This window comes from Carcharhinus amblyrhynchos, chromosome 23 (genome assembly GCF_965287045.1).
Source record: "Carcharhinus amblyrhynchos chromosome 23, sCarAmb.v2.hapA, whole genome shotgun sequence".
Taxonomy (NCBI): domain Eukaryota; kingdom Metazoa; phylum Chordata; class Chondrichthyes; order Carcharhiniformes; family Carcharhinidae; genus Carcharhinus; species Carcharhinus amblyrhynchos.
In genome coordinates this window covers 45,074,119-45,088,911 of record NC_137346.1, presented here as the reverse complement: position 1 = coordinate 45,088,911, position 14,793 = coordinate 45,074,119, and the positions used below count along the sequence as shown (strand labels likewise).

Below are 14,793 nucleotides of genomic sequence, written 5' to 3'. Positions count from 1 at the left end.
ACACTGGAAATCCCGGACCACCAGGTGAGCCTTTATTCCCATTACTCAGGATTTGCGGAATATTATCTTTGATTTGTTCACCCTGCTCTTTCAGAGACATTCCTAGTACAAAACCGGCAGGACAAGAGGAACGGCTTGTTTCTATCTAAAGTATAACAGAAAAGGCTGGACATACTCAGCAGATTTGGCAGCAGTTAGAATAATTACCTGGGGGGGACGGGGAAGAGGACGAAATTCGACCATTAGAGGGCATCAAAATTGACAAGGAGAAGATATGGGATAGACTGTACTTCGAGTTGATAAAGGACCAGATTGGAGGAGATGCAGCCGAGAGATACTGAGGGATGTGAGAGTGGAGGCACGTGGTCATCATTTTTCAGTCTTCCGTAGACTCAGGGGTGGTCCCAGGGAACCGGAAAACTGCAAACATCACACCCTTGTTCAAAGATGTGTGTAAAGTGTGGAGGGATATGGTCCAAGTGCGGGTCGGTGGGACTAGGAGAAAAATGGTTCAGCACAGACAAGAAGGGCCAAAAGGCCTGTTTCTGAGCTGTAATTTTCTCTGGTTCTAAAGGTAAACCCAGCAAGTTTGCCAATAAGAACAAAGGACAGAATCAGCCCGGGAAACAGGCCCTTCGGCCCAACGAGCCCGCGCCGCCATCTCAACACCACCAGTCCCCCTCTCCACCCACGACCCCTGTCTAATGTTTTATGGCCATCCAGATTGAGGGAAACTGATTTAGGGACAATTTGTTACACCAATCAGCCTAAGAGCACATCTTTGGGGTGTGGGAGGAAACAGGAGCACCCGGAGAAAACCCACGCAAGCACGGGGAGAATGCGCAAACTCCCACAGACACCGGCCCAAATCCATGTGTCTGCACAGCAATCAGCGATAGTCACTGAGCTGTCGTCTTGCCCAGTATCTGGTCCAGTTTAGGCACACACTAACGACATGAAGCACTAGGCCAATCTCAAACATCCAAGAGCAACCCCAGTACGACCCATTGCGTGTATGCCCCTCGTTGGACAACAAGGCGGACCGACTTAAAACCTGTGAATTAAAAGGAAAAAAAAGCATTATTGTTATACCATATCCATTTACCTTACCAGAGACGCCCCAGTGCTAATGAACCTTATTTAAAACAATCTCCTATATCCACCCATCTCCAACCCAGCAAGTATAGTGCAGACTTCTAGAAACAGTGGTGAAATTACAGGTGGGCAAATTATGTTAATCAGGGGAAGCTAGCATGTGTTTCTTAACAGAAAAATCATATTTAATTAACTTCATGAGGTAACATAGAAAATAGGAGCAGGCTATTCAGGCTTTCGAGGCTACTCCACCATTCATAGCTGATCACCCAATCCAGTAATCTGTTCCCACCTTCCCCCATAACCTTTGATCCCTTTCACCTCCAGATCCATTCCCCAACTAATTCTTGAAAACATACAATGTTTTGGCCTCAACTACTTTCTGTGATACCATTTTCTGGGTGAAGATATTTCTCCTCATCTCTGTTCTAAACGGTTCACCCCCATATCCATATTCCCAGTTCTGGTTGCCTCACTACAGGAAGGATGTGGAAGCTATTGAGAGGGTGCAGAGGAGATTTACAAGGATGTTGCCTGGATTGGGAGGCATACCTTATGAGGATAGGTTGAGGGAGCTCGGTCTCTTCTCCCTGGAGAGACGAAGGTTGAGAGGCGACCTGATAGAGGTTTATAAAATGTTGAGAGGTATAGATAGGGTGGATTCTCGGAGGCTATTTCCCAGGGCTGAAATGGTCGCTACGAGAGGACACAGGTTTAAGGTGCTGGGGAGCAGGTACAGAGGAGATGTCAGGGGTAAGTTTTTCACTCAGAGGGTGGTGAGTGAGTGGAATCGGCTGCCGTCGGTGGTGGTGGAGGCGAACTCGCTGGGGTCTTTTAAAAGACTTCTGGATGAGTACATGGGATTTAATGGGATTGGGAGTTACAGATAGTTCTATGGCCTGGTAGGTATGGATATGATCGGCGCAACTTGTGGGCTGAAGGGCCTGTTTGTGCTGTAGTGTTCTATGTTCTATATCCTTAGGCTGTGACTCCTGATTCTGGATCCCCCCACCATCTGGGACATCCTTCCTGCATCTACCCTGACTAGTCCTGTTAGAATTTTATAGGGAGATCCCCAGAGAGAGTCAGTGCTGGCACTGCTGCAGATGTGGTGTACATGGACTTCCAAAACGCATTCTGTGTCCTACAATCTGAGCAACGTGTCACAGACAGGAGGGGTGTCAGTTTAAACTGCTCTGATTTCCCAGCTCATTACCCACCCAGAAACACAAAGGTGTTCTTTAAAACTCTGATTTCCCCCCTTTGTATGTGGTGGTGTATTTACCCCAACTCTTAAACTTGGTAAAGTTCCAACCCTCTATTAATAATTTGCACAGCAAACTCGAGGCAAGATGAAAATAAAAGGGTTGGTTTCTTTTTTATCACACATGCACATGAGGGGGTTTCACAATTTTCACCCCATTTTACGCTCGCACAATTATAGGGGGAATTAGGCAAAAGGAAGAGGGTTCCACAATAAAAATACAAGTGTGGGTTTTACATGTGTCCAGAATCTGAAATCAATCAGAATGACTTTTCGTAGAATCATAGAACCCTACAGTGCAGAAAGAGACCCTTCGGCCCATCGAGTCTGCACCGAACACAATCCCACCCAGGCCCTATCCAAATATCCCTACATATTATACCCACTAATCCCTCTAACCTACACATCCCTGGACACTAAGGGGCAATTTCTTAGCACAGCCAATCAACCTAACCCCCACATCTTTGGACTGTGGGAGGAAACCAGAGCACCCGGAGGAAACCCACGCAGACACGAGGAGAATGTGCAAACTCCACACAGACAGTGACCCGAGCCAGGAATCGAACCCAGGACCCTGGAGCTGTGAAGCAGCAGTGCTTAACCCACTGTGCTACCGTGCCGCCTGTACTCCCCTTTTCCAAGGGGAGCTTGACTGATTGTTGCGTCTTTCCAGAGCGACGGGGGAAGGCATGTAGAATGGGTTAGTCTGGAGGCTCAAGAAGGTTGTAGCTGTTGGCAGGTTTAATGAGCATCAGAGTTCTTTCTGCGGCCACCATCTTGATGTAGATAGCACAGGCTGAAGATAGCTGAAGACCTGTTCATATTGAGGTCAAAAATGGTAACTTCCAAATTCTGTTCCAGCGGACAATTTCACAATGAAGCTTGGGGGGAGTCAGATGACATACCTCCTTAAGGTCTGCCTTGCTGTCCAACAAGGGGCATACAAGCGATGGGTCGTACAAGGGCTGCTCTTGGATGTTTGAGAGTAGCCTAGTACTTCATGTCGTTAGTGTGCGCTTAAACTGGGACCAGATACTGGACAAGACGACAGCTCAGTGACTATCACTGTTTGCTGTGCAGACACATGGATTTGGGCCGGTGTCTGTGGGAGTTTGTGCATTCTCCCCGTGCTTGCGTGGGTTTTCTCCGGGTGCTCCGGTTTCCTCCCATGCCCTAAAGATGTTCTATTAGGCTGATTGGTGTAACAAATTGTCCCTAAATTAGTTTCCCTCAATGTGGATGGCCATAAAACAATAGATAAGGGTCATGGGTGGAGGGGGGGACTGGTAATGTTAAAATGGCGGTGCGGGCTCGTTGGGCCGAAGGGCCTGTTTCCTGGGCTGTTTTTTGTTCTTTGTTCTTTAATGTAAGACACAGAATAACTGGAATCTTGTGGTTTAATTGGAATTGGGATTCCTTTTACTTCTGGAAAAATTGATATCTTGTTGACTAACTGCCACTCTCTTTGTGTTCGGGTTGCTAATACTTTGACCATTAACACCATTATGGGAGATTAAAACCTGCAAAGGTTTGCCTGTGTGTGAAAGTGTCTACTGCAGACCCACCATCCATTTGGTCATTGTTAATTTGAAACTGCCAAAAAGACACCAGGTGATGGACTGAACCATACTTCTCCACTCAGCTATTGTCCATTTTGAAAAAGCACAAAAAAAGGCTCAATGAAATAGTGCAGGTGATTAATATATTTTTATCGTTCACTTCTCAACCGTGGCAAAAGTCGGAGCTTATGGAATAAAAGGGACAGCAGCAACATGGTTCAACATTGGCTCAGCAACAGAAAACAGAGCCTAGTGATTAATAGGCTGGTTTTTAGTGGAGTTCCCAGCGTTCGCTGTTGGGAACCTTCTTTCCCTCTTATATATTTATCATAGAACCCTACAGTGTAGAAAGAGGCTCTTTGGCCCATCGAGTCTGTTCCTGCCACAATCCCACCCAGGCCAACCCTACATATCCCTACATATTTACCCACTAATCCTTCTAACCTACACATCCCTGGACACTAAGGGGCAACTTAGCGTGGCCAATCAACCTAACCCGCACATCTTGGACTGTGGGAGGAAACCCATGCAGACACAAGGAGAATGTGCAAACTCCACCCAGACAGTGACCCGAGCCAGGAATCGAACCCAGGACCCTGGAGCTGTGAGGCAGCAATGCTAACTACTGTGCCACCATGCCACCCAAATATATATATGTATTTATACCTATGTATTTCTACAGCCTTTATGTACAGGGCACAATTGTTTCTGGCTTGTGGACTGTAAGGAGGATAATGTGGAACTTCAGAAGGAAACAGACAAGTTGGTGGAATGGACATTAAGGTGGCAAATGATGTCCAATGCAGAACAATATGAAATGATTGATTTTGGTGGGAAGAATATGGAGAAACAATATAAAATAAAGTTTACAATTCTAAAGAGGGTGCAGGATCAGGTGCAGAGGCACCTGGGTGTACATGTACCCTAGGTCATTATAGGTGGCAAGACAGGTGGAGAGTGTGGTTCGTAAAGCATACAGTATCCTGGGCTTTATTAATAGGGGCATAGGGTACAGAAGCAAGGGAAATTATATTGAACTGTATTAGATTAGTTCAACATCAGTTAGAATATTGTGTCTGTTTTTGGGTACCACACTTTAGGAAAGATGTGAAGGCATTGGAGAGAGGGTAGGAAAGATTCACGAGAATGGTTCCATGGATAGGAAGTGCGGTTATGAGGATAGGTTGGAGAGGTTGAGGCTGTTCTCCATGGAGAGAGGAAGGCCAAGAGGAGATTTGATGGAGATGTCCAACATCATGAGGGGGCTGGACAGAGTAGGCGGAGAGAAACTATTCCTGCTGGGTAACAGGATCAAGAACGAGAGGGCACAGATTGAAAGTAACTTGCAACGGAAGAAAAGGGTATAAGAAGAAATCTTTTTCACGCAGCAAGTGGTTAGCGCTGAGAATGCACTGCCTGAGAGTACGATGGAAGCAGATTCAGTCAAGGCTTTGAAGAGGAAATTAGACTATTTCTAAACAGGAGGAAGGCAAATGGCAGGAGGTGAATTATTCATTTAGAGAATTAGTCAGAGGTAGTGCCTCAGGCCAGTGACCCTTCACTTCAAAGGGGGATAGTCTGAGATGTAACAAGGTGCAGGGAAAGAGGGTGAGGAGGGAGCAAAACATAAGAAATGCGAATAGGGGAAGGCCATTTGTCCCCTCGAGCCTGCTCCACCATCCAGTGAGATCATCATCTCCATCAAACCCACTTTGCCATTCCATTCCATATCCCTCTCACTGCTTCAGTGTCCAAAGATCCAGTCTTAAATACGTTTATCGACCGAGCTTCCATCGGGTATTCCAATGACTCACAGCCCAAAGTGGATACATTTTTCCTCGTTTAAGTTCTATTAGACAGCTTGCTATCGTGAGACTATCCCCTCTCGTTTTGGACACTCTTACCAGGGGTAACAGACCTCTGATGCCTATCCTGTCACTCTACAAAATCACAGAATCGTTACAGTGCCAAAGGAGTCCATTCAGCCCATCGATTCTGTACTGATTCTCTGAAAGAGCACGATACCCATTCCCCTCTCCGTAAACTTGCACATTTTTTCCATTTCAGATTGCAGTCCAATTCCCTTTTGAATGGTTCAGCTGAACCTGCCTCCACCACCCTCAGAAAGTTCATTCCAGACTCTAACCGCTCTCTGAGTTAAAAAATATTTTCCTCAACTCACTTTTCCAAAACTGCCTCCGAGCCGCGAATGTTTCAACGATATCACTTTTCAGTTTCTAAAACTCTGAACAGTATAAATCCAATTCACTCATCCTCCCTCACAGGACAGCCTCACTTACCACAGATCAATCTACTGAACCTTCATCGTATATTTTGTAATTTTATTCCTTCATGGATCAGACTTGTTGTCCATCGAAATTATCTCTCGGAATTTGATGGTGAGCTGCCTTCTTGAACGATTGCTGGTGTGGGCACTTTCACAGTGTTAATTTATCTTTCCTCGAGTATGAAGACCAGAACTGTACACCAATATTCAGCTGTGATCCCACCAGAGCCCTGTGTATCAGCAGTATTTACTCTTATACTCCAACCCTTTTGCAATATAGGCTAACGTACCATTTACTTCGCAAATTTCTCTCTGCATCTGCATAGTTCTGTGTACAAAAACTCATATCCCTCTGAACACCCTCATTTAATCAATTCTCATCATTTAAAAAGATCTATTTTTCTATTCTTATCGCCAAGTGTGACGTTCTTACAAACCTCCCACTTCCCCACATTATACCCCACCTGCCACTCTATTTACCCACACCCCACACATTAAATATTAACTGTTTCTATTCCTCTGCATAGAACTGTAGAATCATAGAAACCCTACCATGCAGACAGAGGCCCTTTGGCCCATCGTGTCTGCACCAGCCACAATCCCACCCAGGCCCTACCCCCATATCCCTACATATTTTACCCACTAACCCCTCTAACTAAGCATCTCAGGACATTAAGGGGCAATTTTAGCATGGCCAATCAACCTAACCTGCACATCTTTGGACTGTGGGAGGAAACCTGAGCACCCAGAGGAAACCCACGCAGACACGAGGAGAATGTGCAAACTCCACACAGACAGTGACCCGAGCCAGGAATCGAACCCAGGTCCCTGGAGCTGTGAAGCAGCAGTGCTAACCACTGTGCTACCGTGCCGCCCATTTTCCATCCAGCTTTATGTTGTCATCAATATTAGATCCATTGCGCTCAGTTCCAGTCGGGTTTGCAGCACCAAGCGTTTCAGCATTCCACACCTTTGACCTCATAAATGATCTGTTTATTCCTGCTCTCCATTTTAAGGCTTTAATCAACCCTGTCTTCCTGTTAATACATTACCATCAATGTAAGAGTCTTTCTGTGGTACCTTATGTATGCCTTTGAATGTCTAAGTATACCACATCCACTGGTTCCCCTTTATCTATCCTGCTAGCTACCTCTTCAAAAATGCTAATAGATTTTTAGTGGTGAGATGGTGGTGTATGGTACCCGGTGTGGAGAGGGGAAGGAGGAGGACCTCCTCTTGAACCTGCTAGCCAAACTTAACTTCAGCAGGTCCAGGCATTGGGTGATCGAGGGGGACAGTCTGACCTGACTGTCTGCCCCTCTGCCATGGCTACATTCACAACCAGGTGCCCCTGGTGAGGGAGCGTGCAGAGCCCACAGACGCCATCGAGGCCTTCCCTACCCGATGGGCACCGTGGGGACTGGTGTGCCTTACTGACCCTCTGATTCTTGGTTTGGGTTAACATTTTTAGTTACATTTGTGGTTTTTGTTTTGTTTCAAGCAGTTTCCCTTTAAGGGGCTGCCCCTTTAGTTTGTCCCTCAGTTTGTTTGATTTAATTTAGTTGGGTTATTTGACTGGCACCAAGATAGGGCAATATCACCGGCCTAGTAATCCCACAGAACAGGTTTCTGTTCAGTCAAGTCCCACCATAGCTGGTGAAATTTGATTCATTAATTAATAAAATCTAGAATTAAAGAGTCAATAATGGTGACCATGAAACTCTCATCAATTGGCCTAAAAACCAACTGGCTCACCAACGCCCGTCAGGGAAGGAAATCTGCCATCTTTACCGGGTCTGGCCTACTTGTGACTCCAGATCCACAGCAATGTGGTTGATTCACACAGTGAGACACCCAGTTCAAGGGCAATAAATACTGGCCCTACCAGCAACACCCACATCCCATGAAAGAATCAACACATTCCTCTTTCGTGAATCCACATTGACTCTGCAGAATCAGGTTACGATTTTGTTGCCATTTACAATCAATTCCAGCACTTCTACCGCAAGAAAGTTGAAGAGAGGAGGTTGAACTGTGGGAAGACTTGTCAGTGAGGAGTTCATTCAAGGATGAAGGTTGCTCGATTCCACAGTTTAACTGCCTTTAACTCACAAACAGTAACTGGAGTTGCTCCATTTCAGGTTTACCGGGACTAGCTGGCCCTGCTGGTCGAATTGGACTCCCTGGAAAGATGGGAGAAGTAGGTGAGGCAGGGACACCTGGGCGGACAGGTAAGTCACTCTGTAACATTCACACAGCTGGATTGGATATTCCACAGTGGACTGTGTAAACTATAGAAACATAGAAGGTAGGAGCAGGAGGAGGCCATTTGGCCCTTCAAGCCTGCTCTGCCATTGGCTGATCATCCAACTCAATAGGCTAATCCTGCTTTCTCCCCATAACCTTCAATCCCGTTCACCCCAAGTGCTCTATCCAACCGCCTCTTGAATACATTCAATATTTTGGCATCAATGATTTCCTGTGGTAGTGAATTCCACAGGCTCACCATCCTTTGGGTGAAGGAACGTCTCCTCATCTCAGTCCTAAATGGTCTACCCTGAATCCTCCGACTGTGACCCCTGGTTCTGGACACCCCCACCATCGGGAACATCCTCCCTGCATCTACCCTGTCTAGTCCTGTTAGAATTTTATAAATCTCTCTGAGCACCTCCCTCATCGCAGCTGGAGTACTGGGTGCAGTTTTGGTCGCCGCACTTGCGGAAGGATATATTGGCCTTGGAGGGAGTGCAGAGGAGGTTCACTAGGCTGATACCGGAGATGAGGGCGTTAGTCTATGAGGAGAGATTGAATAGACTGGGTCTGTACTCGTTGGAGTTTAGAAGGATGAGGGGAGATCTTATAGAGACATATAAAATAATGAAGGGGGTGGATAGGGTAGAGGTAGAGAGATTCTTCCCACTTAGAAAGGATAGCAGGACTAGAGGACACAGCCTCAAGATAAGGGGGGGCGGTTTAGATCAGAGTTGAGGAGGAACTTCTTCACTCAAAGGGTGGTGAATCTCTGGAATTCTCTGCCCGTTGAAGTGGTGGAGGCTACCTCGCTAAATATATTTAAGTCACGGGTAGATAGGTTTCTGATAGACAGGGGAATTAAGGGTTATGGGGAGAAAGTGGGAAAGTGGAACTGATCCACTTCAGATCAGCCATGATCTTATTGAATGGCGGGGCAGGCTCGAAGGGCTAGATGGCCTACTCCTGCTCCTATTTCTTATGTTCTCCCTCTCCTCTCCCCCATCCTCCCGACCCCTCTCCTCCCCCTGCCTGCCCCCCCCCGCACCATTTCCCCTTTGAAACCCCTGCCATCTTCAAAAATTCTGGCCCAGGTTAGGATCCCGCTGCAGGTCTGCCTTGCTGTGGTGGAACCCCAACACTGGTTCAACCAAACTGTGATGTGCCAGTGTCAGTCCCCAGTCTGGCTGAATGCAAAGGGTCGGTGACAGATAGGACATCAGGCTGTAAAACTACCCACCATATCCAGAAATGATGATGTTTGGTGTGAAGGATGTGGCAATCATGGAATCTTTATAGTACAGGAGGAGGCCATTTGGCCCATCAAGTTCTCTGAAAGAGCATTCTAGCCAGTCTCACTCCCCTGCCTTATCCTCATAGCCTACACCCGTGAATAAAGCTGAAAGGGGGGAAGAAGGAGGGGGAATTATTGCACTTTGGATCAAGACACGGTCTATCTAATAGTACCACGGAGTATTGGATGGTAGATTGTGTCTGGTATAGGATCTGTGCTGTGGAAACTCATCTAATATTGGCTCTGTTACATAAGATTCAGCACAAAGACAAACCATTTCACTAAACCACCCAAACAGCGTATCCTTCACTTTCTTTCTCCATGTGCGCATCTGCCTTCCAAATAAACGAATTTACGCAAGGATATTTTGGCCTTGGAGGGAGTGCAGAGGAGGTTTACTAGGCTGATACCGGAGTTGAGGGGGTTGAGCTATGAGGAAAGGCTGAATAAACTAGGCTTGTACTCGTTAAGAGTTTAGAAGAATGAGGGGAGATCTCATTGAGACGTATAAGATGATGAATGGGATGGATAGGATAGAGGTGGAGAGGCTCTTCCCGCTCAGAAAGGACAGCAGGACTAGGGGGCACAGCCTCAAGATAAGAGGGGGGCAATTTAGAACGGAGTTGAGGAGGAACTTCTTCACTCAAAGGGTGGTGAATCTCTGGAATTCTCTGCCCGTTGAAGTGGTGGAGGCTGCCTCGCTAAATATATTTTAGTCACGGGTAGATAGGTTTCTGATAGACAGGGGAATTAAGGGGAGAAAGCGGGAAAGTGGAACTGATCCACTTCAGATCAGCCATGATCTTATTGAATGGCGGGGCAGGCTCGAAGGGCTAGATGGCCTACTCCTGCTCCTATTTCTTATGTTCTTATGTTCTTATGTTCTTATGAATCAACACTATTTCCCTCAACAACTCCTCGTAATAGTGAGTTCCACATTCTCTGGGTAAAGAACTTTGTGCTGAATTCCCAATTCAGTTTCTTAGCCTCTCTCCTTCGTTGATAACCCCAGTTTCCCATCAAAGGAAAAATATCTTCTCAACGTCTGCTCCATCAAATCCCTTCATACTGTGATTTGATTTATTATTGTCACATGTATTAGCGTACAGTGAAAAGTACTGTTTCTTGCGCGCTACACAGACAAAGCATACCATTCATAGAGAAGGAAAGGAGAGAGTGCAGAATGTGGTGTTACAGTCACAGCGAGGGTGTAGAGAAAGATCAACTTAACGCGAGGTGGGTCCATTCAAAAGTCTGACAGCGGCAGGGAAGAAGCTGATCTTGAGTTGGTTGGTGCGTGACCTCAGACTTTGGTATCTTTCTCCTGAAGGAAGAAGGTGGTGGAGACAATGTCCGGGATGTGTGGGGGTTCTTGATTATGCTGGCTGCTTTGCTGAGGCAGCAGGAAATGTGGGTCCAGTCAATGGATGGGAGGCTGGATTGCGAGATGGATTGGGCTACATTCACGAATTTAAAAGAAACTTTAAAGATACAGCGTTTCTTGAGGAAATACCCCCAGTCAATACAATCTTTCCCAATGTTTTAATGAAGAATGGGGTTGATCCTGACATGGGACATTAGTGTAAATAGTGTCAAGTGAGTCGCCATCCACGTCACACAGTCACACAAGGTCCAAATCTGGGCCCATACAAAGGAGCAGTGCCAGGAATTAGAACCTAGGCAGGTAACTTAGTCACCTGCGCGTCAGCACTTTTATTACACTTAATGCCAGTTTTCAATATCTTTTTCATTTCAGGTGCAGTGGGACCTCAAGGACCCCCAGGACCAAGAGGGTTACCGGGAGAGACAGGATTGCCAGGTCCCCCTGGCCCACCAGGAATCCCAGGCTTCTCTGAGCAAAATATCCCGTATACGCTGGCCTACTCAGGCAGACAAGCCAGTAGGTCTCTCCTTGCTGCTTCTACGTTGGGCGTGTAATGCATAATCTGCTGCGTAGTGCAAGAGTGTGAGGCTAGGCATGGAAAAAGGCCCCATTGTATCGTGAATGAGCTAAGATGTGACCTCAAATCCCTTGTATCATGTTGTGCAAATAATTCCAGTCACTGGTTTGTTTGAAATAATGCTCCATCCCAACTGGATGTATTATTTTAAGACAGATTGACAGGGTGGGTTTGATAGAAATGAAATCATAGAAACCCTACAGTGCAGAAAGAGGCCATTCAGCCCATCGAGTCTGCACCGACCACAATCCCAACCAGGACCTACCCCCATATCCCTACATATTTTACCCGCTATTCCCTCTAACCTAATGCATCTCAGGACCCTAAGGAGCAATCTTAGCACGGCCAATCAACCTAATCCGCACATCTTTGGACTGTGGGAGGAAACTGGAGGAAACCCACGCAGATACAGGGAGAATGTGCAAACTCCATACAGACAGTGACCCGAGCCGGGAATCGAACCCAGGTCTCTGGAGCCGTGAAGTCGCTGTGCTACTGCGCTGCCCACTGTGCAGGTGGGACCAGGGGACAGAGGAGCTTGGCCTTCAGCCCCTCGAGCCTGCTCTGTCAACTGTGGCTGATCTGGTTTCACTTACTAATGATGCACGCTACAGAATTCAGCTGGAGCACATGGGTGTTTATTAACACAGAGGCCAGCAGCCCACTGGCTACCCCAGCCCCTACATGCCTGTAACATGCCTTCACATTGTCTCCTGCCCAAAAGAGGATCTGCCAAGAGAGGATTACCCACTCCCGATCTCAGTTTGGTCCCCCAAGCCAGGCGACCCTGTTCGGCTGGGACAATCACCACATCCCTCCCCCTTTAACTCTTTTATCCAATCTTGAAAACTAAGCCCAAATTCTAACTAATTATTATATTCCCAAGTTGGACAGTTATAAATCAAACCTTTGAGGGGTTTTTCTCTTTCCGATAGAGCACATAGAACAGCGGAATTCTGTAGCCTGAGATGCTCCCTCAGGAGTGAATGAGCAGGAACCGCAATAAAACGAGTGCCTCTTTTCACACGGGTGGTCATTATTACTTGCTTCCACAGAGAATCATAGAATCCTTACAGTGCAGAAGGAGGGGCGGCACAGTAGCACAGTGGTTAGCACTGCTGCTTCACAGCCCCAGGGTCCTGGGTTCGATCCCCGGCTCGGGTCACTGTCTGTGTGGAGTTTGCACATTCTCCTCATGTCTGCATGGGTTTCCTCTGGTTTCCTCCCAAAGATGTGCGGGTTAGGTTGATTGGCCAGGATAAGAAATTGCCCCTTAGTGTCCTGAGATGCGTAGGTTAGCGGGATTAGTGGGTAAAATATGCAGGGATACGGGGGTAGGGCCTGGGTGGGATTGCGGTCGGTGCAGACTCGATGGGCTGAATGGCCTCTTTCTGCACTGTAGGGTTTCTATGGTTTCTACGATTTCTATGAGGGCAGTTGGCCCATCGAGTCTGCACCAACTCTCCAACAAAGCATCTCACCCCATTCCCGGACCCCCATGTATTTACCCCATTAAACCCCCTAACCTATACACCTTGGGCCAATCCACCTAACCTCCACATCTTTGGGGGGGTGGGACTGAGGCAGCGAGCGTGTGGCTGAGGGAATGAGTGTGTGACTGAGGATCAAGGGACGGAATGAGTGATTAAGGGAAGTGGGCAACAGAGGGAGGAAATGAGTGAGTGAGAGTTGGAGTGACTAATGGTGTAGACTAATGAGGGAGTTTGAAGACTGAGGAATGATAACTCAACTCCTCTTGTCTTTTCCCAGCTGAGATTCCTCTGGCTGCTACCTTCACCGATACTCAGTTGAGAGGCTCCACCAGCCCTGCAGGAGACCAAGGCCCACCCGAAGCTTCAGGTATGGTTCACTCTTCACCGAACTCTCATCCTGAGGGAGAGAAAAAACAAGTGAAAGTGTCTCTTTAAGGGGCCAATGTTCAGGGCTCATACTCTTATATCTGCCCTCGGGTCTATAATCCGTATGGAGACCATAGCTGAAACTCGGGGCACTTTCCCCCTCTGGACTGAGTTTTTTTCCCAAAAATACACTTTATTCATAAAAATCTCAAATAAACCATTGCAAATCTACATGTCTTTGAATTGCAAACAGTGCAGAATTAAAACTTAATAAGAACATAAGAAATAGGAGCAGGAGTAGGCCATCTAGCCCTTTGAGCCTGCCCCGCCATTCAATAAGATCATGGCTGATCTGAAGTGGATCAGTTCCACTTTCCCGCTTTCTCCCCATAACCCTTAATTCCCCTGTCTATCAGAAACCTATCTACCCGTGACTTAAATATATTTAGCGAGGCAGCCTCCACCACTTCAATGGGCAGAGAATTCCAGAGATTCACCACCCTTTGGGTGAAGAAGTTCCTCCTCAACTCCGTTCTAAACTGCACCCTCCTTATTTTGAGGCTGTGCCCTCTTGTCCTGCTGTCCTTTCTGAGCGGGAAGAGTCTCTCCACCTCTACCCTATCCATCCTCTTCATTATCTTATACGTCTCTATAAGATCCCCCCTCATCCTTCTGAACTCCAACGAGTACAGACCCAGTCTATTTAGTCTCTCTTTATAGTCCAACACCCTCAGCTCCGGTATCAGCCTAGTGAACCTCCTCTGCACTCCCTCCAAGGCCAAAATATCCTTCCGCATGTGCGGCGACCAGAACTGCACACAGTACTCCAGCTGCGGCCTCACCAGTGCCCTATACAGTTGCAGCAAGATCTCCCTGCTTCTATATTCTACAGTTTTTACTGTAATTTGCATAGAACTTTTTACAGTTCTGTGCAAATTACAGTCATAACATTTCAAAACTTAAAACTATATCCATGCCTCAAAAATTACTGTGTGCTGTTATTTCTCAGATTGGTACAGAGCAACTCATATTAGCCAGTTTCAGATTACCTCTGCCAGAGTTTCACAAGCTGTTCCCCTCCACAAGGAGATACACAGTAAGCTGATTGTTCTCCGTCTCTCTTACCCACTCCACTCTCAAGGTGCAATTTACACCCATCCTTGCCTCATTCAGCAGGGGACTATCTCCCTCTTGCCCAATGACAGGAGATGAATTTCTGGCTGA

General features: G+C 46.9%; 1 protein-coding gene across 1 annotated transcript in view; it reads left to right on the top strand.

Moving 5' to 3' along the window:
• The window catches only part of LOC145357365 (uncharacterized), a 99,730-nt gene that overhangs the window by 70,096 nt on the left and 14,841 nt on the right, over positions 1–14,793 (top strand). The window contains exons 6-7 of the mRNA XM_080210666.1: positions 11,506–11,649; positions 13,481–13,525. Of these exons, the coding sequence (XP_080066792.1) occupies positions 11,506–11,649; positions 13,481–13,525 (189 nt within the window). The remainder of the gene's footprint in view (positions 1–11,505; positions 11,650–13,480; positions 13,526–14,793) is intronic.